Source organism: Camelus ferus, chromosome 25 (genome assembly GCF_009834535.1).
Source record: "Camelus ferus isolate YT-003-E chromosome 25, BCGSAC_Cfer_1.0, whole genome shotgun sequence".
NCBI lineage: Eukaryota > Metazoa > Chordata > Mammalia > Artiodactyla > Camelidae > Camelus > Camelus ferus.
The window spans coordinates 21838993-21865469 of NC_045720.1; the positions used below are offsets into that span (position 1 = coordinate 21838993).

The 26477-nt window shown below is 33.2% G+C and overlaps 1 protein-coding gene across 1 annotated transcript in view; it reads left to right on the forward strand.

Moving 5' to 3' along the window:
* CSMD3 (CUB and Sushi multiple domains 3) overlaps positions 1-26477 on the forward strand; it is a 1015135-nt gene that overhangs the window by 984078 nt on the left and 4580 nt on the right. The window contains 8 exon segments of the mRNA XM_032468125.1: positions 120-193; positions 7962-8073; positions 10082-10261; positions 12867-12932; positions 18416-18574; positions 20927-21039; positions 23165-23252; positions 25314-25449. Coding sequence (XP_032324016.1) covers positions 120-193; positions 7962-8073; positions 10082-10261; positions 12867-12932; positions 18416-18574; positions 20927-21039; positions 23165-23252; positions 25314-25449 — 928 coding nt within the window.

Genomic DNA, 26477 nt, shown 5'->3' on the forward strand with positions numbered 1-26477 from the left:
TACCCAGGGCCCTTTTACTAAACCCCAGATCTTTAAAAATTATTTTATATGAGAGAAATATACATTTAAATAAAATTGTAAATTTTAAAGGGATATTACATTTTAAAACTTTATTTTAGAACCCACCCGTACTTCATGTGAAAACCCAGGAGTGCCTCGTCATGGATCTCAGAACAATACATTCGGATTTCAAGTGAGTATTTTTTCCAGCTTTACTGAGATACAATTGACATACATCCTGTATAAGTTTAAAGTATATAACACTATGGTTTGACTTACATATATTGTGAAATGATTACTGCAATAATTTTAATTAGCATCCATTATCTCATATAGATACAGTAAAAAGAAAAAGTAAAATAAGTTTTTGTGTGAAAAGAATTATTAGGACCTATTTTTTAACACCTTTCCTACATACAACACAGCAATGTTAACTGTAGTCATCATTACTGTATATTACATCCCTAGTACTTATTAGTCTTATAACTAGAAGTTTGTACATTTGACTACCTTTCTCCAATCCTGCCCCTCAACCCCACGCAGTAACCACAGATCCGATCATTTTTGATATGAGTTTGGAGGTTTTTATTTTGTTTTGCTTTGTTTTAGATTCCCTGTATAAGTGAGATCATATGGTATTTGTATTTCTCTTTTCTGAGTTATTTTATCAAATGGGTACTTTAAATAAATATTTCCATTTAATATAAAACTAGATCAAAAGGCTTCTTTGGTTCATGTGCACAAATCCTACTAATGCAAACAAAAAAGTTCATGCTTATACTGCATTCATTCATTAAAAAAGGTAACAGGCAACAAAAAAGTGGAAATAAAAGGAAATTAAGAGAAGGAAAAATATGTTTCAAGATATAGGGGCCAAACTGACCATGAGGATAAAACAATTAAAAAATTGGAGATAGCAGTGAGCATAGGAAGCTCTATAAGCAGCAGCTAGTGTGTAAGAGAAGAATTAAGCAAGGGAGTAAATGAGTAAACTCTGCAGGAAAATGTGGAAACAGTGAGGAAAAGTGTAGATGAAAGAGGATAAAGGAGAGACTTTTGAGACAGTCACCGAAAATATATAAATGTAGTTATTCAATAAGGCAATAAAACTGAAAGATTTTTGTCTTTTTTTTAACATTTTTTTATTGAGTTATAGTCATTTTACAATGTTGTGTCAAATTCCAGTGTAGAGCACAATTTTTCAGTTATACGTGAACATACATACATTCATTGTCACATTCTCTTTCGCTGTGAGCCACCACAAGATCCTGTACATATTTCCCTGTGCTACACAGTATAATCTTGTTTATCTATTCTACATTTTGAAATCCTAGTCTGTCCCTTCCCACCTGCCGTCCCCCTGGCATCCACAAGTTTGTATTCTATGTCTATGAGTCTGCTGATTTTTGTCTTATAATAGGTATATATTACTAAAATAATTGTTAAATATTGTTATTGATGTAATTTCTGAAAAAATAATTTAACCATAACCTATAATTCCACAACACATAGTTGGATTGTTATATGAGAATTCTTTAGCATGTCCAGTCATGTCTAGCTGACTTCTTTTCTCTCTTATTCCAATTTAGATCTTATGTAGAGATTCAGCAAGCTTTTCATTACAGGGGCCTAAGGGAAGCCAAAGTGCACACTGATTCCAAAAGGAAATAGCCAATTTACACTTTACCCAGTTGCCTTGTGTTGCAGGGTTTTTAAATGGTGCTATTTTGTGTGAAATGCAGTGTCAACCTGAAGAACACCCATTTCTAAAGGAAGTGCTCATCAAAGGTGCCATATTTTTGTTACTAAAAATAGTTTCCATTTATCTACAGTTCAGGCATAGTGTGAACATTGATTTGATAGTGTTTCCAATTCTTCCTGTTTGCCTCAGGCCTGTCTAGGTAATACAGAAGTGTAAAAAAAAAGAGTCTATGTCTCTATTATATTGGTGTTTTCAGAAATGCTTTAGATTCATGTCTTCATAAAGTTTTCATCAATTGATCTAAATCTTTAAAAATGGACAGTTAGCTAAACAGCATTAGCCCTCATCATACAGACCAAGAAACTGAAACAGAACATGACTTGGCTTTGATCACAGAGCAAGTCAGTGACAGTGTTCTTATAGAATGCAGAGTACTGATGATAGTAGCCATATAGTAAATCAGATGATTTCTGAAGATTCTGAGTCCTATCTAGTAAATATCCTTTGAGATAATGGAAATGGAAATGAGTAAGATTGACTTTAGAATAGTCATCCACTGAAATGAATAAAATCATTGACTTTGCATTTTATAGATTCTATTATAATAATTGAATAGTATTATCACAAAGTTAACCTGACCCTGAATTCATATTATTCAACTAATAAACATATATTAGATCATTATGTTCTATCTAGATAAATGTGAATAAACTAGATTTCAGATGTGGTAAAATCTAATATAATTATGTTAACTCTATTAAAATTACAAATAATCTATTGAGTATATTAACCTAGGGACATCAACTTTCTTATGTGTATATGGCAGTTATGTGTATATGTATGTATATGTACTATATATATTCATATATAAATTATACTTACTGAATCTATATAGAGCCAACAGAATGAAAAAGTTATATAATTCTAATTAATATCTGTTTGTTGGTGGATTCCAAATACATGGGGTCTTATATAACTAGAAAATTCATCTCTACTGGTTGAGCAAACCTCTTACTACAAGTAAGGGAAACTATTTTGAGCTAACTTAAACCTAAAGGCATTTCAAGTCGTGTGCAGGTATGGCCCAGGCCACAAGAGAAGGGATATAGGTAAAACTAATCAAGCCTAGAATCTAGGAACTGAACAACAGTAGTCAGTCTTTTCTACTACTCTGTGTTTATCTACTTCATTTTCTCTCTCTGCAGACTGGCCATACGGCCAGGGCCAATGGTGCATTGTTTCTATTTACATCTCAGTGACATACAGCAAGTGATTGTCTCAATCTCAGTTTCAAATTTCCAGAGAGAGAATCAAAATGTTCCAACATTTGTATCTACCTCTGGTTTGGTCAAGTGGCCAGTGGTGAGTTAAGTAAAATTATAGCTATAGAAGCCCACTTCTGGGAAGGACAAGAGAAGAAGGAAAGCTATAAATTGCAGAGGCACGCTGCTTTTCTTAATTTTCTCTTTAATGTGTTTATTTGTTCACTCTCCTTTTCTGTAAAGATTTATAGAATAGATTCTTGGACATCGATATAATTATTAACATATAAAAATACAGCACCTGTTGATAGAGATGACAAAAACTCTAGTGTTGAAAAAAGTACTCAACATAATTTCTCTTTTTATCTAAAATATTACAAAATGGAATAGTTTTTGGCTAAAAACATATTAATAGTAAAGAGAGTAGTTGTAAAAATGATTGATACAACATCTAGATTAATTATGGAGTAAATGCCAAACACGCATATTTCACTTACTGCTGTATGACTCTTTAAACTGAGCTCTGGGCTTTGGAAGACACATTATATTGATTTAGAGCTTGTTACATAAAGTTATTATAAATATGAAATGTTTTTAATCTGACTGTTAGGTATTTAATTCCAAGATATTTTACACTAAGATATTTAACCCTACCAAAATAACCATGGTGAAAAAAACAAGGTGAAAAAGAAACTACAAAAGCATCCATGATTGAGGGGTAGGAAGACAGAAATAATTGACTAAAGATAACATGATCAACTGTACCTGACTATCTGTTAGCACCTTCTGTCCTCTGGCTTCTATTTCCAAAAGCAAGTCTGGGCCGTCCAGTTTTATAGATACAGGACGCCTGGGTACAACAGTAGCCATCTTGGCACCCGTAGTTCACTCTAATATTGAATGTTTTATTAGCAATTGTATTACCCAGATAGGTAGCCAACACTGAAGAAACCAAACAGCCTCTTCACTACCTGACTTTAGAGGAATGACCTAGGTATTCTGTCTGGGGAGTTAAATTCATAATTTAGGCTACCTTTGAGTATATTATAAACTTAAAGTTTGTAACTGAAATCAGTACAGAAGTACATTGAATGAGGCAGACACATTACATAGTGTTTTATTGCCTTTAAATGGTGACTATACTAACATGAACTTTAAAACAAAAAAAGTAAAAATCAATATTTAAAATTAAAATCTTTTTTTAATACAAACTCATAAAACATTTTAATTCATTTTTTTTTATTCATGAAGGTCAGAGCCAAAATTGATGTTCAGTCCAGTCAAAACTCCTTGCACCTCATCTTAAGCATATATGATATACTTCCATTTTTTTCAACTTTATTATTTATGATGTTACTTATTTTCTATAAATATTCAAATTACATTATTTATATTAGAAATTACTTATAGTCAGAAGGTAATTTACCATGGCAAGTTGGAAAAGAATGGAGAGATATGTAAAATATACTATTAAATAAATTTGTCACTGACAAAATTATTACTTAATGCACTAATATTTAGAGGATATTTTGGTGATTGATTTGAGTATAACAAATTCTGAATAAAAATCAGTTACCAAATTTGTATAAGTGTAGCTATATTAAGTATTTGGTGTAAATGTGAATTTGTTAAAAAATTTTGTTATTAAGTGTGTTAACAATATATAGAAAAACTTTAAATACATTTTAGTTCTATAGTATCTGGTTAAGTGAAGTGTTATTTATTGTGACTTCAGAAAAGATTACAAGAATGAAGAAAATGTCTTAGAATTAAAAAAAAAATCTATGTAATCCATCATGTCTCTTATACCTTACTAATATAAAGTCGATGAAATAACCCAAAGGTACTCTTCAGAGAACAAATAATTTAACTTCATGTTAATTAAACTCTGGAAGGGCTATAACTGCACTTTAAGAAACTGATAAATATGTTAAATCTTTTAAAGTAATCAAATAATTTGATATTAAGTTATTAATCCCCATTCCTTCAGTGGATCCAACATTCCCAAGACACTTTTCTAAGCTCCCGGTCTGTTATGGTGAATAGCATACATTCCCTGGCCTAGAGGATCTACCATTTAGGTATGTGGGTCAGATGGAATAGATTATTTTATAGGATAGGTCGATAACATTGATAATATTGAAAGATGCTAAGGGAGCACATAAAAGAGACAGTTTTCCTAATGTGTTTGCTGCAGGGAAAGCTTTCTAGAAGTTTTGACTGAGCTAAATCTTTTAGTGTAAGGTCTAGGAAAAAATAGTTGAGAAAGGCATTCCATGAGGGAAGAATAGCATGAAAATGTGCATGTATTAAGGGAACTACAAAAATTCAATATTATGTGAGCACAAGTTGAGTAAGAGTAAGTGGTCAATGATGATGCTAGAGAGATGATTAGTAATCACACTGTGGAGGCTTTTATCTGCCAAGCTAACACGAAGTAACTATCCTATGGGTGACAAGCCAGTAAAGATTTTAAGAAGGATAATGATTAAGTCAAACATTCATATTGAATAGGTCACTCTGACTTTAGCATGGAAAATAAATTCAGCGGGGTCAAGACTGGAGAACTGGAGACAAGTTAGATGATTATTGCAGTTGTCTATGACAATAGTTCTCAAAGTGTGGTCCCTGACCAGCAGCAGCAATATTTCTTGGGAACTTAGTGGAAATCCTTATTTTGGGGGATTCCCCCAGACCTACCTAGTCAGAAATTCCTAAGGGGGCTTAGCTATCTGTGTTTTGACAAGTCCTACTGGTGATTAAGATATCTGCTAGAATTTGAGAGCCAAAGCCTGTAGAAACAATGTTGAGGACTAAAATAAGATGTGTATGTGGGAAAAGAGATAAGGGAACAGCTTGAGAACAATTTAGGAGGTAGAATTGTCACTATTTGATAGTTGATTAAATGAAAGGAGATTTATGGGTGAATGGTGGCCATTAACTGAGATCTAGTCTAAAGTCAGATTGCTGGATTGATAGAGGTGATCGGTTTTGTAGGGCCGGTTCGACCAAAGGACAGAATTGCAAAGTCTAAAGTCTACCTTATCAGTAATGTAGACTATTTAAGAAAGTAAAAATCTGTAGCACCATATTGTACAACTTCAGGGAGAATGTGAATGCATGCCCTGGAACACAATTTGAAGGACTTTGTTTATATTGAATACAGCATGATAAGTGCTCCCAGGAGTTGAGCAATGTAGTAACTCTGGACAAATGGGGCATTAAAAGGATAAGAGATTTCCTGGATGTAAAGGTGAGGCTGTCATAGAGGAGATAATGAGATAACCGGAAGGAATTGAATGACTACTGGAACTGAATGTTTCTGGTATAGCATAGTTCTGGATAATAATTAGAAAATGAGAGATGGTGGGATTTTGCTAGTCTCAAGGTCCAAATGGAATTTTGAATCAAATTATGTCACATTAAGCTTAGCCTCATGCTGCTTTGGCAGATGGGAATAGGAAGGAAACACAGTGTATATGAGAAGTCCTAAGACAGCAATTGAACATTCTCAGACTCAGAATGCTGGGGTAGTGGCAGACACAAAATATGTCTTATCTTCTCCTCCACCTCTAGTCTTTTAATAACTCCTCATGATTTTTCCTTCTAATATGTTTTGAGTAAATGACTTCCTTCCCAGGTCCACTGCCAACAACTTAGTCAAGCTTCTATCCACTCAAACCTAAACTGGCAATGCAAGTCTCATGATTAGAATTACTGTCCATCATTCTTTTTGTTTAGTGGATTCTCCATACAATGGCTAGTTTAATTTCTCAAAGATACTATTTTCTACACAAATTTTAGTTGCTCTGATGGCTTTAGCAACTTTATATTTTTATTAAAAAATTAACATGTCATAGCTTGCTATTTGAGTCTTCAGAGACTGATTATTATTTATGTCTCTGACCTAATAATTATAGCTAGAATTTATTTAAAACTTATATTCTATCCCCAGATGGAGTGAATTATTTATCCTATTTTATTTAATCCTTAACAAATCTCAAGACAATATTATCATCTTTATTTATATACAAAAAACTAAGTCTCAAAGAGGAGATATCCCTACTCAAGTAAGATCATATTAAAAGTTAAAGCTTCTGGGATCTGTTTTCTTTTTACTATATATCTCACTGCTTCCTACTTTACCTCCAACTTCCCAGCCCACACTAACCAATCAAATGTACTCTTTTTTCCCAAATTGTATGATGTATGTTTTAACCACTATACATTTTATCATAATGTTCTTATCTTTTTATCAGTTATTTTCAAACTTAGTGTTCATTAAAATCACTGGAGTGCTTGTTAAAACACAAGATTGCTAGTCCCTACCTTGAGAGTTCTGATTCAGTAAGCCTGGGCTAAGGTTCCAGAATTGGCATTTCTAACAAGTTCCTAGGTACGGCTGAGGTTACTGGTCTAGGAACTTCACTTTGAGAACCATTATTCTATACAGCTATCTAAATTCCAGATCCCTTAAAAGCTTAGTGGTAACTGCATGTCTTCCATTGTATTTCTCCATTATCACTACAACCTTCCATAAACACTTTAGTGTCCAGTCTCATACTGCATTTTACTCTCTTCCATATTCATTTGCCTCTTATATTGTTAGTTGTCTTTATTTCCATATCTGTTTTTATCCATCTTCGTTTACCTATCTTTATCTAACTCTTTGTCTGTCTATTTCATATTCATATGTAGCTCACTGGCCTTTTGGTGGCTTAATGTATTTTCTTCAAATTACCATGGCAGGAAATTTGGCCCTTATGTACACACTGATTACTCACAAATTTGATGATAATATGTATACAAAGAGATCTAACTTTTTCTTTAGTCTTTTTTCCCAAATTTTACTTTAAATCAGATTTTAGTTTCTTTTCCTTCCAACCTCTACCATGTAGAATCTCTTTAGAGAGCATTTTCACATCCATGTTCTTGTTTTCTTTGTTGCCTTATTTGAAGTTGCATTGAGACATTTATTTTTCTGTAATTTGCTATAGGTAGGAAGTATTGTACAGTTCCATTGCAAAAAAGGACACCTTCTCCAAGGGTCTACAACACGAACTTGCCTTCCTGACCTCACATGGAGTGGAATTCAGCCTGAATGCATTCGTAAGTATTGTAGCTAAGAAATTATACTTATCAAGGATAAGAATTTATATGCATTTTTTCTTCCAAGTGTAAAAATAAATTTATACCCATATACAAGATGTGTCACTTTTTTAGGTTATTTTAAAATATAATTCATGTATATGATGTTATTACTATATCATAACCCCATGCCCATTGGGAAGCATTATTTTTCAAAAAGTCAGGCCTGAGGCATGATTTTGTTATTTTTCAAAAGCTCTTATGATTGTGCTCAGTTTGGTCACTTGGTAGTTTTAAATGATGATTATTTTTTAGATTCATAGATCTGCACCTGTGTGTCTGAAGTACTTTGAGATATAGGAGGCTCCAACATAGTAGTGACTCAATCTTTTACCACTTCTCTGAGAACCTGAGTAAAGCTAGAAACATCCATGAAAGACAATATGCATGAAAGCCTGGCCAAAAATTTGAATACTACTTGGAATTTCCTGGAGCTTTTAAATGTGCACTGACCCTAAGTTGAAAGCACTTGCTGAACACATTAAATAAGAACAAAGATCACTAAACAGTATTTTCTGACTTACAATTAGAAATCAATTAGTATCTAGCTTTTAGGATTTGCTGAAGTCCAAGTAAGCCCTGTGAATTTATTCTATTCCTGTTCAGAACCATCCAAGTAATCACGGGGGCCCCTGTGGACCCACAGCTTACTGAAAAGTGGCGGAACACTCCACTCTCTGAGAAGTCGTATCACACGCCTTGCTGGCTTGTATTTAAATAGGGCAAAATTCCTGAAAAGAGAATTCCTTGGAGTGTATGTGTACTTTCGAACAGCTGTGTGGGATGTAACTAGGTATTTCATAGTAAACAAAGACTCTTTGATGACCTACGTTTGGGATATGATGATTTATAAATAAAGTTAAACAGCTTCTGCTACTGCAAAGCATCTCAGAATTTCTCCTATGTGCATAATAGGGGTTAAGAATCTAGCACAGACTACTTGTGTTTATTCTAGCAATATTTCCCCCACGAGAATTAAACTTCATTAACTGAATTATATTAAATTTAAACCATATAATAAAATGTTTATCACATACTATTAAAAAATATTAGCTACTATTTGTAACTTTGTAAATCTCTATTAAGAAACACATGGAAAAATTTTTTCCAAACACATTTGTCCACAGAACACTTTTTTCAGAGATTCCCTTTAAGGATCCGTATCTATGAACAGATGATCAAAATTGTTGTCTTGTTTAGGGGGACAATTCCTTGTAGCATATATTCTGAATGAGAAAAGAATGGTCATCAGAAGACACAAAACAGATAAACCAGGGGGCAGGGTCAGGTAGTGTCATAAATAAAGGTATAGTGAAATCAAGGTAGAGATTTATGAATGGGAGGAAACATGGAGAAGAGAAGACAAAAAATTAAATGAATGAAAGCTATTGCTAGCATATGGACCCAAAATATGGCTGGAAAATTCCATATGTAAGAAGCTATTAATTTGTACTTTCTATTAGGAAATATTAGTATCAGAGCAACATATTGAGCTGTGATTAGATTTAACTTTAGAAAACATATTTTTAAATTTAAAATTAATATGACAAAGAAAAAATTATAAATTAATAATTCCTAAGCTGGTGTAGAAAATATGAGTTTGATCAATTTTAAAAGTTATCTGCAGGACTTACTAGATCCTTTAAAATGCTAATATATACTGTGACTTTCCAAAATGGTAATGTAATAGACATTCATTAGCTTAATTATCCAAAATAAGTTTTTTTTTCCTCTCTCAATTTATTTATTAATGTCCACTAGCATTGCACAGATGAGTATTAAGGAAATGCTAATCTATTATATCAATATGTATATTTACATTGATGTGCTTTCCTTGATTCATTAGAATAACCAAAGGTATATTTATATTAAGGCCTTAACATACTTATAAAATGTATTGTGACTCTGGTCTCAAAATTTTCTTAACATGCCTGTAGAAAATGACCATTTTTCTCTTTTCTTAATATAGCCCATAGCTGTAAACAGCCAGAAACTCCTGCTCATGCAAATGTAGTAGGAATGGACCTTCCATCCCACGGGTATACATTAATTTATACCTGCCAGCCTGGCTTCTTCTTAGCAGGTGGAACAGAACACAGAGTATGTAGATCTGATAACACCTGGACTGGAAAAGTTCCAGTTTGTGAAGGTAAATTTTCTCTGTAAAAATTTTTAACGGAAGATTTTGTACTGTTTCAGCTTTCCTCAGATACAAGAGACCAAAAAAAAAATTGATTTCAATTATCTTTATGAACAAGGGAAATCTGTTGGCCAACTCAAGTGTGGAAGTGATGTAGACACTTCTGGACCCAGAGGCACAGAAATATTATTCAAGTTTTTTTATAGCTTCTTTTCCAGGCTCTGTTTTTCCTTCTTGTTGTTATTACTTCTGCTTCTCTAGTCATGGGAGATGTATTAGTTTTCTAGGGCTGCCATAACCAAGTGCACAAGCTGGGTAGCTTTAAAGAATGGAAATTTATTCTTTCGTAGTTCTGGTGGCCAGAAGGCCCAAATCAAGGTGTCATCAGGGCCAAGTGTTCTCCAAAGGCTCTAGAGAAGAAGAATTCCTTACCTCTGCCTGTCTGCTGATGGCTTGCAGCTATCCCTGGCATTCCTTGGCTCATAAATGCTGCGCTTTCAGTTTCCCTCTTCACATGGCCTTCTTTCCTATGTACCTATGTGTGTCCTCTTCTCTTCTTCTAAAAACATCAGTCATTGGACTTGGGGATTATTTCAGGAATATTTCACCTCAAGATTCCCAACTAATTATCTCTTCAGAGACCCTGTTTCCAAATGAGGTCGCATTCAACCCACTACAGTATGAATTTGGGGCATATAATATTCAACCCACTACAGTGGGGAAAATTACTGCCAGCATTCCTGGGTTCATATCCTTCTGGCAGAATAACCCTGGGAGAAAGTCTTTCCCAAAGCTTGGTCAGGAAAGCAGTATACAGAAGTCTGATTGTCAAACTTTTGAATGGAATCCATCTCCAAATTCATTTCTCAATCAGGGTGATATGGTAATTTGATCAGATCCAGGTGAATAATCCAGCCCTGTTGCTGCTTGATCAGGACAGTCTCCATCTGGATAAGATGTAATGAGTTTGGCAGAGGAAAAAGTATTAAATTACCAGAAGAAGCAAAGGAAGTTTTTCTAGAATTCCTGATAAAATCATTAATACACTCTTTTCTTTGTTTTTAGGCCTTCTAACTTTTGATCTCATGCAGAATTCACAAATGTTAGTGACTTTATCCTCTTGAAATGTTTTCACTCTCCTAGCTAGAACATCACAGGCTTTTTTTGTCTTTTTTAAAATTTTCCACAATAGAAATTCCTACTATGTGAGATCTTACTCTTTAATTCATTTACTTGTCATTGTCTGTCTCTGCTCTTCTGTCTTTCCCCACCTAGAATGTAATCTCAAAAAAAAAAAAAACAGACTTTTTTCAAAGTGTTTATAACTGTAATTTTAACAACTAGATCAGTGCCATATATGTGAAAAGTGTTCAATAAATATTTGTTGAATAAATATTTTATTGCCTCAAAATTCTTGTTTTCTTTATCAGCTTAATGTTTTCTATCCATTCTTTTCTAAAATTCAGTTCTTAGTCAAAAATTCAGTTCTTAGTCATCTCTTCCTTTCACTCTGTGTTCTCTCCTTAGGTGATCTCATTTAAGCTTACGGCTTAAACAGTCTCCTCTATGAAGGTTATTTACAAATTAATATTTCTAGCTCATTTATCCTCTGTTAGCTCCAAATTTACTTAACTCCTGACCTGATATTTCTCATACTGATAGTTTGAATTTCTCAAAGACATTTGAATACTCAATATATGCAAATCTAAACTCATAAATTGCCATTCCCCATTAAGTCTTCTTTGATGTTCCCTTTCACTGATACCATCATCATATAATAAATAGAAATCTAGTAGTCACCTTTAGACATCTTTCTGTCCCTTTAAATCCACGTGAATTTCAGTAGCTTTTAAAAAAAAAATCCATTCACTTTTCAGTTTATCATCACTACTATAGTAGCCCAACTTGGCATTATCTCTACTGCAACTACTGATATGGCTTTCTAACTTCTCTGCTCAAATCAGTACCCACTCCTTTCCAAATTGTTTTCCATCTTGCATCCAGGGTGGTGTTAACCCAAATCACTTCACCTTAAATCCTTTAAAGATATTACATTGCTCTTAGGAGAACAGTGTATAAGTCTTTATAGGTTTGCAGGCACTGTACATCATAGCTCCCTCAACTTTACAGGCACATCCAGCATATTCCACATGGTTTTGAGTTAGCTTTGAATTGGCTTAAAACTTTAAGTCTTCACCTTTGAGTCCAGCCAATTTCTTGTAATACTAAGAAATTTTGACTCCTAAACATGAACTCTACCCAAATTATTTACCTTTTAATGACAGGAACGTACCCTCAGCCCTCAATATCCATGCTGGAATCAACTATTTCCATGTTGGTTTATGCCTTTAAAATAAGAAACAGGACCCCCAAATGATAAGGCAGCACTGATATTCCTCCTGCCCCACTGGGATATAATGGAAATAATTATTGAACTTGTTAGCTGTACAGCAGCAGTGTTCAGTGAGGACTGAGCTTCTATAGTGAACAGAACATTTTGGAGAAAATTGTATGATATGTCAGAGAATAAAATTGACAGTGCATCACATTGTGTGCGTGTGTGTGTGTTATTAATTATATTAAATTTTGTAAACATTTTTATTTCTTTTCATAGCTGGTTCCAAAATATTGGCGAAAGATCCTAGACCTGCACTAGGAACACCCAGCCCAAAGTTAAGCGGTTAGTCATTTCAGTTGTTTTTCTAGTAGTCATGATTTCTAAAAGTGATCTACTGTTTCCTTGGCAAAGTGACCATTTGTTTAGAAAAATGTATTTCAGTATGAGAAAACTATGCATTTGACTGTTTGGAATTTTAAAATCTGTGTTATAAAATGTTCAACTTCAAGCAATACTGTGACATGTTAATATTCCAAAAATATTATTTATAGTTCTGTTTATAAAATTTCCCTTCAAGAGTATCTATGAGTGACTATGAAATAATGTAATATTTAAAACATTACAATACAGATGAGATGTTATATATGATTTTTAAATGTAGATTTTTAAAAAGGAACCAAATACATTGGGGTGAGAGTAAAAGTTCAACAAATCCTAAAGCTTGTCCAGTTTATTTTCAATGATTTGATTTTTAAAATAAAGTTATTTAGTCATTAAGAATACGGGCTTTGAAGTCCTACAACCTTGATGTAATTTCCATGTTATACACTCCCTACCGTATAACTTTGGGAAAGTTACTTTCTACATCTGAGCCTCCATTTCTTCATCTATACAAAAGGATAATTAGATTAACATAAATGAACTTCATGAAAATAAAGTGCAGTGCTTAGCTCCTATAAGGGTTCAGTATATGAGAGGTGATTTTTATGTGTTAATAAAAAACAAATAAATAAGTATTTTATTTACATGGTAGAAATGAAAAGCCACACATAGAGGCTCAGCATCTAATCTTTACCTTGGAGATAGATTTGGTCCAGCTGTGTTAAGCCAGGTACAGGGCTAGTGTCTAATTTTAGTTGGTTTCATAAGTTCTCAGTGTATATGCTATAAAAATGTAGTGCCTATAAAAACAAAATATCAGTCTGAGAAACTGATTTTTTTCAACAGTCAGTGAAATAGACTGAATTTCACTAAGGCAAGCAAAGAATATGTCAACATAAGAGTGAAAGTTTAGCAGTGGAGTCAGAAAACCACAATGGTCAATCAGTACCCAGAACTTTCTAAGAAAGATACTTTATCTGGGAGCAGGTGGGTCCTCTGAATAACAGCTCTCACACATCAAGTGTAAACCTGGATTGCCCTGGGCAAAACATGGCCAATGGCCACCAATAAATAAACCAGGAAGACAAAAGAATTTTAAAGAATATAGAAGAACTGAACAAAACTAATATGTTTGACACAATATACATATATAAAGATTTCTCACCAAACAATTAAAGAATATATGTTTTCTTTAAAGGCACATGGGAAAGCTCTAAGAATTGATGATATATTAAGTAATAAAAGAAATCTACACAAATTTCAAAATGAAGTTAGTCTTACCTGACCATAATGCAGTTAGAAGTTAATAGGAATGGATAAATTTTTTAAATTCCTTAATGTTTGAAAATTAAGAACAAAATTAATACTGATGAATAACTCATGAATTGAAGAAATTTAAATGGAAAATATAACAATAGAGTTTAGTTATGCTGAAAAATCTAAATATCAAAACTTGAGGATTGAAACAAAAGCAGTTGTGAGGCAAATTTATAGCCTTAACCCTTATATTAGAAGAAATAAATCTCGGATTAATGCATTAAGTATCCCTGTGAAGAAGATACAAAAAATATAATGGAATAACCAAAAGAAAGCAGAAATCAATATAATAAAAGTGAATGAACAAACAAAAAAGCCCCAAAGATGCAATACAAAAATCTCAACAGTCAAAAGTAGTTCTTAAAAAAAAATGTACAAAGTGAATTTTTTCAGATGAGATTAAGAAAGGAGCAAAAAATTAATAACATTTCAAAAGGAAATGTGAATATAACTAGAGAGTAGATTAAATAAATTAGAAATACTAGAATTATAAAACAAAAACTCTCCAAAACTGTCAATTTTTTAAAAAATTTAAATATTCACAAATTATTAGAAAAATATATCTTCACAGAACTAATAAAAGAAAACCCAAATAATCCCATAACAAATACAGTAGTAGTTAAAGCTATTTCCGCCAGGAAAAACCAGGTCCGTATGCCTCTACTGAAAAATTCCACCAAATTTTAAAAGAACAGAACAGATTATCACAGTTTTGTAAAAATGGTCAATAAAACTCTTTTTATGAGTCAAACATTACTCTAATAACTCAAATCAAGACATTATAAGAATGGAAATTACAAGCGCATTTGACTGAAGATTGTAAATGAAAAAATCCTGCATAAAATCTTAGCCAATCAAATACAGTTGACCGTTGAACAGAAAGTGGGGTGCTGGCCCTCTCTGCAGTCAAAAATCCACATATAACTGATAGTCGACCCTCAGCATGTGGTTTCTTCTTACCCACGTTTCCTCTGTATCTGTGATTCTGCATCCATGAATTCAACCAACCATGGATCAGTACAGTAGTACTACAGTATTTACTAATGAAAAAAATCTGCATAGAAGTCAACCCTCACAGTTCAAATCCATGTTACTCAAGGGTCAGCTGTACAATATTAAAGATGACACATCATTACCAAATTAGGTTCATGATAGATACGAAAGGATACTATTATGTTAAATAATCCTTAAAAGTAATCTATCACTTTAAAAGATTAACAGGCAAAAAATTATGATCATCACAACACTTGCACAGAAACTGTTTTATAATTTAACATCTGTTTATAATTTTTAAAAAACTTTTAATAAGTTAGAAAGGAAAGGAATTTCTTTAACCCGAGTGAAGGTATCTATAAAACTCTAGAACAATGTCATCTTCAATGGGAAAACATTAGCACCATTTCATTTAAAGTCATGAATGAGACATAGTGATTAGATTATTTCACAGTAACAAAAATGAAATTTGACAGTCATGTAGAAGTCAGGAATATATTCTCCACATGGCAATGCTGTGAAGCCTATAAAGCAAAGTTTAAATTCAAAAATGTCTTTAAAAAAAGGATCACAGTCATCATTGTCTTCCTTTTCATTGCTCTCCACATCAATGATAGTTGGATGATATTTTAGAGTTTACAAAGAACTACCAAATACACAATCACATTCAAATCTCAAATTAGACTTAACAATAGAAAGTATTATCATTCCCATTGTACACAGGGATATAAATGACAAATAGTGTCTGTGTTTCCCATCCTATATGAGTTACCTTTCTCAGTTACGTGTAAGAAAGGTGGAGGGTGGTGGTGGCATGCTGGAGCCGCCAGGCAGAGCCTCATCACAGCCAGTTGTGTGCATTCTTCCAAACTCTACATCCAGTGACGTCATGCTCGTAGTTTCAAATCTGCCATTATGGCAATATTTATTATTTTCTATAGAATCAGAAAATACTACAAATCAGTTTGTTTGTTTGTTTTCTGGAGAGCCAGTTATTAAACATTTACTACCACATCAGTGATTAATCTTGATACAGTGTTAGTTGGTGCTGCTGCTACCACTTCCTTCCAGTGCTGTTTTCTCCTGCCACTGAGGTTCTCTTTAACCTTACTTCAGCCAACACTCTTTAATTCTCCTAAGCACCATGGGAAAGATCACCAGATTGTCGATGGGGCAATTTGCATTAAATATTGAGATAGCAAAGTGTAATTACAGTACAAGACAGGGAAAAATAACCAATCAGAAAGATGAGAATGACATTTATTGAGTACCTACTATTTGCCAGGCACTGCTATTAGAACATTTTTCTCCCTTGCTCTTCCACTTATCTCTATGACTAAGAGCCTATTAACCTCCAAATTCCTGATCTTTCTAATGCAAGGTAATTTAGCTTGTCACTCCCTCCTCCAAACTTGTTTTAGGTATAATTTTTAAGTTAACTACTCTTTAAGTTGCTTACCAAATCAAGGGCTTTTTACCCATATACTGTATCAAATTTCAGGTAAAATTTCCTATACATACAGAGCACACCTGTGTAGTTCAAGGTTTGGGGAGGGAGTACCCCTATAAGGAATGACTTGGCAAAGATCCCAGAGCCAGAACTATGGATTTTTTCCATTTTACTAACTGCATGTCTGCTAAATATGTATTTTATTAGCAAGTATGTAATGAGCTCTAAGACCCACAATTTCTCTATTTTACCTGTATAATAATAGTAATGGTAACAACTAACATGTAGCAAAACTCTTCACATTTACTATCTCATTTAATCTTCCTGGTAACTCTGTCATAATCCCACATTAATGATGGGGAAATTTGGGTTTAGAGAGTTAAGTAACATAGGGGAAACCACACACTTTGTAAATTGTAGAGAAGGGTCTTAAAATCCAAGCAGTCTAACTCCAGTGCCTGCGCTTCTAATCTTTCTGCTATATTCCTTTTGAATTCTCATAGAAAAAATAATCATGTTGATTGAAATAGTAAAAACTCAACTCTTCAGCACATTTTATGTTCATCTTTTACCACAGTATTGCTTTATTGGTTTGCTGAGCAGAATTCAGGGAATGTACAGTTTGTAACCCCAGTCTCTATGATCTGAGCAGTAAGAAGTGTGATGTGTGTAGAGAAAATCAGGTGAGAAATATCAGTAACTTGTTAGGGGAAAAAAAGCCTTTTCCCCTAGACCCATGCCATTTATTCATTCACATAAATAGGCATGGCTCTTTTGAACAGCCAATTTCTGGGCATGTGCTTTATTGTGATGTACAAGATTGATGGAAGCTTCTCTTAGCCTCAGTTTCTCTCAGCCTCTTAGCTGGGTATATCTCTTATCTCTTATCTTATTTGACATACCTAATTTATATTAACTATAAATTATGTAACTAATTTATGTAAATATAATGTCGTATTTGTCTGCATCTAATATAGTGTTTGTTTTTTAGATGAAAGTTTTACATTAGAATATTCTTTGATTCTACCACAACTCATCTCTTTCCCATGAGAGTTAATCAATTCAAGTGACAGATTCTTTTATTTCTATAAATACCTGAAAACCTCAAAGCTGTCAGAAGCAAAACAGATGGAGCCCTGTTCTTCAGGAGCACCTATTACTGAAATAACTGAACTCAGTATCCTGTAAAGGGGACAGAGGGGCATCCCTCCAGATCGTCTTCCAAGGCTGTTCTGCAACAGGGGTTTTAACTCTATGCTCTTCCTCCTATGAATCTATTCCTGCTGCTAGGAGAAAAGCAGACCTCTTGGAACTTGTATATACACTGACTTGTCTCAGCAGAATCATTTTATTTTCCTTCTGAAAGAAAGATATTATTATAGGAAACCAAATATAAGTAAACTTGATATTTAGCTGAATTCTAAGTTTGTCTTATGTCTTTAATTGGTGCTTTTTATTTATCTCTGATTGATATTTGTACAAATCTAGGTTATTATTTTGGCTTATTCTAAAAAAGTTAAAACAGTTTTATGTGAGGAATTCATTTTATAATGCACATTCTACATTATTGTGTATTTAGGAAAATATCATTATTCAATAAACTAATATTCATCAATCTATATTAATGCTTATATTTACAGGGCATTGCAAAATTAATGTGTATGTTTATTTAATCTATTTACAGTTCCTGATGATGTGTTTGCCCAGAATTATATATGGAAAGGCTCTTACAATTTCAAAGGAAGGAAACAACCGATGACCTTAACAGTTACTAGTTTCAATGCTTCCACTGGGAGAGTCAACGCAACACTCAGTAATAGCAACATGGAACTGCTGCTTTCAGGTAGCACATTAAAGGACAGCAAGCAATGCCTTCATGCCTGTATTTCCATCATTTTGTCATTTTTAGTAGTGATGTTTATACCGTGAAATATTTGCTACATTTTTTGATGATATTCATAATTCACTCAGAAAGAAGGCTTTCTGATTTTTGATTGATGCATGAATATTACTACACAAATATAAAACTCTGATTCTGAAATAAGCTTCCTCAAGAATATTTTTATGTTGCTGGAATGACACGTCATGAAATAGAGTAGAACTTTTAATTTGAATAAAGCTAACTCTTCCTTTATTGTCATAACACTGAAGGGACTGGATCAGTGATTTGCAAGCTATATTATGGTCACAAAATCATGTCGTCATATGAAAATATTTAGGAAGATATTACTATTTAAGACAGATAAGGTAGAGCTACACTACCTTAAACAGGCAAAAGGGACCCAGAGCCCATTCCACCTGCTGAACCTTCTCAAGTTTCTGTTTGCTTTATGTAGTGCACACTTTTCCCTCATTATCTTTGATTACTCTGATTTTTCTGACATTCAAATGTTTTCTCAGATGTTGTCTTGTCAGCAGTACTCCCAATGACCCTATCTAAAGTGGCTCACATTACAGTCAGACACACTCTTAGTCTTAGGCAGTCTTATCTTGTTTCACTTTCTTCTTTTCACTATTTAAAATTAGAATATCGTATAGTATGGCATGACATTACATGACCTGACGTAAGTTGTCTATACTCCAACAATACAAGCCCTAAGAGGGCAGGGGTGAGCCTCCCAGTTTGTTACTATACCTCAAAGGTTAGAAATGGAACAAAATAAGCCCCAGTGAATTTGAATTATTGCTCTCATTTAAAAATATATTTTTAAAATATTGATGTTAAAATATGGAATATATGTTAAAACATCTTGGCTATGTATATATCCCATGTAATTTTTAATAATGGAGTAATTCATGGTATAAACAAAATGGAAAGTAAAATTATATCTACTGATTTTATAAATTTTACAAGAACTACAAAGCATCATTTTGTATTATTTAATGATCCTACATTAAACCTAAGGTAAAAGTATTAGAAGTTAATATGTATTTTAATTTTTAAAATATACACAATTACATGATATAAATTGAAAGAAGCTTTATATGAAGGAAAGGAATGCATTTAAACTGACTACTATTTATCTTTGAAATAAAGTTTTACTTTCCTTCTGTAAGAGTTAGCACAAAATAAATGTATATGTATTCTAATGTAGACAAATTTCAAAACAGATTTCTACAAATATGGAGAAACAAACATAAATTGACCAGTTTAATTTGCTGTCAATGTCTACATAAAAACAATTATAACATTTTCCCAGCAATTTTTATTTCGTCTTTTCCCTGCTAATCGTAATTCACTTTAAATCAATATCTGTGTATCATTATATTTGTATTCCCAGCATACTCTTATGATACCTTATTATATAGGTGAAAGATGAAGTGAATGAATTAAGAGTCAAATTTCAACCATCAGTTAATAAAAAAAATATTTACTTAGACCCTTATTATCTATCATTCTCCTGAACACATTTACATTTCAGTTTATTCCTACTCTCAAATACTCCCTGTTGAGGAAAATAAATGGAGACCTTTTTGCTTCTCTTCTCATGCCTTTTCCTATGTTTACCTTCTTGAATTAAAAATCCTACTTGATTTTTGAGATCCAGCTCAAATGTTCTTGTTCTTGAGAGTATTTCCTGAGCACTTCACTGTGAAATAATCCCTCTTCTGGCATATAATTCATTGTACTCTTTCATGTATTTTAGTTAGTTGTTACCTAATTTATATCTCCTATTTCACTGGAAATGCTTCTCAGCATCCTATCTTCAGATAGGAACAACATATTCATCTTTGTGGCTCCCGTAACACCTAAAATACTCTTTCTTAGGGTTGGTGCCTAATTCATAATTAATTTCATTAATTAACAATATTAATGAAAATATCAGGAATTTTAACATTTGATTCATATCCTTGAAGATTTTAAATCTGATTAGGGAAGAAATCATTTTGTTTGCAATAATCATGGAATGATGTTATTACGAATAATAGTACTTAATTTTAATAGGTAATTTAAATTTAATAAGTAATTTAAACCCCACAATTAAGATTTAAGTTGAGAATTTCAACTGTGAGAGTGATCAATATGTATTGCAAGATTTGTGAAAAACATTATGGGTGAAGCTGGCCTTGACTTGGCCCTGTTTTATTTCTTTTCCTATAACATGTATTTATGATCTATTTAGAGTTATAGATAATGAAGGTGAGCATAACTACTTGAAAAATTAATGGACTAAAATGTCCTTACATTTTGCAGGAGTATATAAAAGCCAAGAAGCTCGCCTAATGTTACACATCTATCTTATTAAAGTACCAGCTCATGCTTCTGTGAAGAAAATGAAGGAGGAAAATTGGGCCATGGATGGCTTTGTAAGTATAGTTCTTTAAAGGCCTGCTGCTGATTTTAATAACAAATTTGTGCTTTGGTTTGTTACTAAAATTCCACAAAAATGTAATTTTCTAAATCAAGCTAATTAAACACACACTCATAAATTATCAAAATTACTATTATGGGTAAGTTATTTTTAAAAAGAAACAATTCAGTATAAATATTTAGTAATCTAATGTGTCAAACCTACTGAAGCCTATGACCTACTCTCTTCTTTCCCAAAAGATCCTCCTCATAAAAGAAGGCTTGTTAGTTGAGAGGATGTAGTCAGGGTTCTCATGCGCATTTCAGCAGACTCCTGGGCAGATTGTGAATAAGGCTGGTTGCTTCCAACTGCCAGTTCAGAAACTCCATCCACATAAGTGGCTGAATAGGACAGGGTAACTCCGTGGTGAAGCTATGGTCCTATCCAGAGGAAGCAGCTTGCATAACTTCCTTTTCATAGACAACTTTATAAAATATTCTAAATCTGTTTATGAAGAGTAAGTTTGGTTCCTGAGGGAAAAAAATGTCCATCCTGTCTCCGTATATGTGCCATTATTTATGAAGTTGGGATCTAACTCATTTTCAGTGCTTTTAGATTGTTGAATTGTATAGTTTTATCTAGGAAACAAATACAATGAATTCACTTATTTAAATACTAGAGTTTAAACTCTTCGTTTTAGAAGCATTTTGTTTCTAAAAATGGCCATGCCCAGGTTATGTCTGATAATGAGGAATAAACCACTTGTTTATTCAAATGTTGAACTTCTCTGAATAGTTTGGTATAATGTTTTGCTTTTGAGGATGAGGGTTCAAGTTTTCTCTTTTTGGGTTTTTTTTTTTTTAAATAACTTCCACAAAAACATACATGACTTAGGTAACTAATTGCAACTAATCAAAACAAACTTAAGAGTAAATTCATATCACTAGTTATCAGGAACACTGAAATGTACCAATTCCTATTTTATTTGTGAGATCAAATGACACTATGCATACAAAGTATTTTTAATATACAATTTTACACACATGCAAGGTGTAGGTAATAGTCAGCATTCATAGCATTAGACAGAGCCACAGAATCTCAAGGTCAAACCACAAATATTTAGTTCTTTCTCCTGTGTGAGGTTAGTTGTGGGGGCTCCACCTGAGGCTGTGGTGGCAAATTCAGGGATGCTCCAGGTGGGCCCAGGCTGGAGGGACAGCAACTATTGGGAGCATAGTCTTCTCTTGTCAAAGTTCTGAAACTCAGAGGGACAAAGTGGAAACATGCCCCTCCTTTTTTTCACAGCCCTACTGACATGTAATTCATATACCCTGCAATTTACTCATTTAAAGTGAACAATCCAATGGTTTTTCATGTATTTACAGATGTATAAACATTGCCATAGTTGATTTTAGAATATTTCCATCACCTCAAAAATAAAGTCTGTATCCTTTAGATATTACCCAATCCATCCACCCCTCATCCCCACTCCAACCCCAAGCAAGCACAACTCCATTTTCTGTCTCTTTAGATTACCCGGTTCTCGACTTTCATATTTATGGAATCATAAAATACATGGTCTTTTGTGACTGGCTTCTCTCACATATTATAATAGGAAACATGCCTCTTAAGGCCTAGGCATGGAACTGACCTGTTGTCAATTCCATCCACTCCATCAGCCAAAGCAAGTCACAGGGACAAACCCAACTCAGTGAGATGGAAAGTATATTCTTTGCATGAAACTTAAAGGGAAGGGAGAGAAGGACTGCATCTATGCTGAATAGTAATCTAATCTATGAAATACAGTATTATTATATTTTTATTTTAATTGCCCATTTGCCTCATTCTATTTCATCATAATCATTGTCATTTTTCTTGACAGCAGGTTTCTTAACCTAAAAGAAATCTATAAACCTAAATTATAATGTTAATAATAACAATCCCTTTTTCCAGTATCATAATTGTTTAAAATGAAGTTTTTGATTTCACTCTTGATGGCAGATTTTTACAGTGTGCTGTGTTTTGCATAGTACAAGATATGGAGGAAGAAACTGCATAGTAAAACTGAGTATTTACTAAGGCTGGGAAAAATATAGCTGTGGCCAGTCTTCAGATTTAATCATACTTATAAATATTTTTAGGTTTCTGCTGAGCCTGATGGAGCTACTTATGTATTTCAAGGATTTATTCAGGGCAAAGATTATGGGCAATTTGGACTACAAAGACTGGGTAATGTATTCATTTTTATTTTCATGTAGTTCCTTTATTAATCCAGATATCATAAGAAAACACAGTAGATTCTGGACATTAAGCACACTTACCACACTTTGAATTTTGCATTGTCAGGACTATACATTGATGCATCTGATGGCCTTTTGAATAACTGCATTCTTCAAAATATTGGTTCTCTATGTGCCAACTCTGTACAATGTTTAGTTTTTATCATATTTCTAATAAACATGACAAACTGCCATGCCCTTAAGCAAGTACAAAGGAGAAAAAGTGGTATAGATATAAAAAGAAATATTAAACTAAATAATTTCATTTTATCTCATGAGAATTATAATACTTCTCTTCAGTAGGAATATTGTTGCAATTTTCTTACTCCTCCAAAAATACAGTGGCACTTTGAGAAACTTACAGGGTCTGGAAGGGGAAAATAACTTTGAGGAATGAGCCCCTTTTCAGGGTTTTGTGCTATTCAGATATGTAAATTTTCTGTGGTAGGAGGCACGGGGTTTTGTCATTTTCATTTCCTAACTCTTCTAAAATATGTATACACATATAATGATCTTGTTCGAATGTATTTATTAACATAGCTTTTGGTGTATAATTTTCCTAAGGTATACTGTCTCCCATTATTACATTGTGATATTAATGCATAAAGAGTAAATTCAAGCTCTAAAAACTATTGCTTGACATTTATCTTACAAATTCCATTGGTCTGAACTTTTACATAAGTATTCTGAGCCCCAGGAAAAAAAAAAGTATAGAATAAGGTACTAACATTTTTTTTTTAATTTGGACTACAGTATGGCTTAGGTGAACATAGCTATTTATCAAAAAAGCAAATTAGCCTTCTCCAAATGAACAACGATAATAGGATGTCATTTCAGATAATGTCTTGCCAAAATTCTTAGTTTTAAAAACAGGATAAAACATTCATTAGCACAGTACATTAACACAGTCATATAATTGAATGCAGGATGTTTTCACATAACATTCCCCAAAGCATCTCATGCATTACATGTCTAAAACAGAACCTATATAAAAGAAGCAATTTTCTTTCTGAAATTCTTTGAAAAAGAGCTGCTTGTTTATTTTCTCTTCCCCATTCTGTGCCAGCATTCTGGCAAACCTGATTTTTCTCATTTCCTAACTGTGCTAATGTCATAACCATTTCCTCAGCCCCAAGTAGAACATACCTAGTCCTATGCCTTCCTATCTCTTTCATCCACATAAAAGAGTTCTGTTGATTTTAACTACGAAGTGTTCCCCTAAATCCTAGTGCCCTAGTTCACATTTTAATTTCCATTTTTATCTGGGTTGTTGTTATGGTCTTTAAAATACTCCAGCTTTCAGACTGGACTCCGTAGTCATTGTTCAAAATTCTGTATCTTATCACTGAGCCTTTTATTTACAGATGACTTCAGTTATTCCTCACTGCAGGTGGGTGAAAAGTTTGAGCTCTTTAGAATAATATTTATGCGTTCTCAGAAAGCTTATCACTTTAGCCTCCTACTCCTACCACACATCCTTTCCACACAGACATGCCTAATGCTTATCACATCCCCTAAATATGCCATTCACTTTCCCATTCCTCAGATTCTGATGGTCCTGCCTCCTCCTCCATTTGTTATTCTACAGATTTTCTTCAAGGTCAACCTCACATTGTATGTCCTCCAGAAAGCGTTCTTACATTCCACCAGATGGAATTCCTCCTTCCTTTCCTAAAGCATACTGATCATTTATGCTTGAGATATACACATATTTGTGTCTTTGTATTCTTCCCACAATTGTATGAACTCCTCAGTTCAGAGACTCTGCTTATTTATTATTCTGTATCCTTTCCTGGAAAAATATCTTATATATAATAGGCATTGTGCAAAATTGTGTGGAAATGAGTTTCATGAATTATTTTTTGTTTACTATGTATATTTTCAAGTACATGTCTTGTAGACATTTCCAAGTAGATTAATCTTGAGAAAGGAAGAAATTAATTGGTTCATAAAAATAAAAAATCAATTGCGATAAAACAGAGTTGATGTTTTATTCATAATTTTTTTATAGGGCTGAATATGTCAGAAGGTTCGAATTCTTCAAATCAACCTCATGGTACAAATAGTAGTTCTGTGGCCATTGCTATTCTTGTGCCTTTTTTTGCACTTATATTTGCAGGATTTGGATTTTATCTTTATAAACAAAGGTAAGTTTGTTGATTTTAACTACAAAACGTTTCCCAAGCCTACATTTCATGTTCTTTTCACTCTCTAGTTCAAATTTAACTTCCATTTTTTTCTGGGTTGTTGAAATCTCAATGTGCTAGGTATCACCACAGTTGTTGAAACCTTTATTTCCCGTGCCTGTCCCTCCACCACCCCAATATACACACAACAAAAATTGCTCTAAGTTGCACACGGCTTCTGTTTAACCCTTCCTCCTTTTTCCCTGCCAATTTCCTGGTACATAATTAATTTTATAAATTATTTCTGCATTATTCATAGTGAGACTTTAGAGATACAAGATCTAGGTTTAAACTGATGCCAGATTTGTTTAGAAAACTAGGAAGAAGCTTATGTACAAACCTCTTAGTTCATGTGACAATACTGACAGATTTTATCCAGGCAGCTAGATGATACAATCTTCTAATCCTCTCATTTATCTTCTGTTGCTTTTAGAAGAGGATGCAATTAACATGTTACATTTGTGATATATCTCATACATGACTATACAGATCATTAGTTGGTCCCTGTTCACTACATCCATCGCAACATCCTAGTGAGGGGCTTTACTATGCAATTGTCCACCATTTGGGACCATCCTTTATCAAGAAAAAAGTATGCAGGTAACCAGAGAGTTAAATAAATACCTAAATTCACTTTTCTCAAAACTGATTTTTTTATTATAAATATCAGTTGACATTATCTAAGAATGATTTATTTAATGTTATGTAAATTTGTAATTATTGTGTATTAACAGCTATTTAGGCTTTGTCAGTAGCAGATATTATTAATGATAAAAATCATCACTAAATTTATAAAGCATATTATGCTAATCATTTTTATTATTGTGGTAAAATACACATAACATTAAACCATTTAAACATTCTAGGGGTACAATTCAGTGGTGTTTAGCACATTCACAATGTCAGAACCATCGCTCTAAAGGAAACTCTGTACTCATTAAACAGTCACTCCCTATTCCTCCCACCCCTGCCTAGGCAACCACTATTCT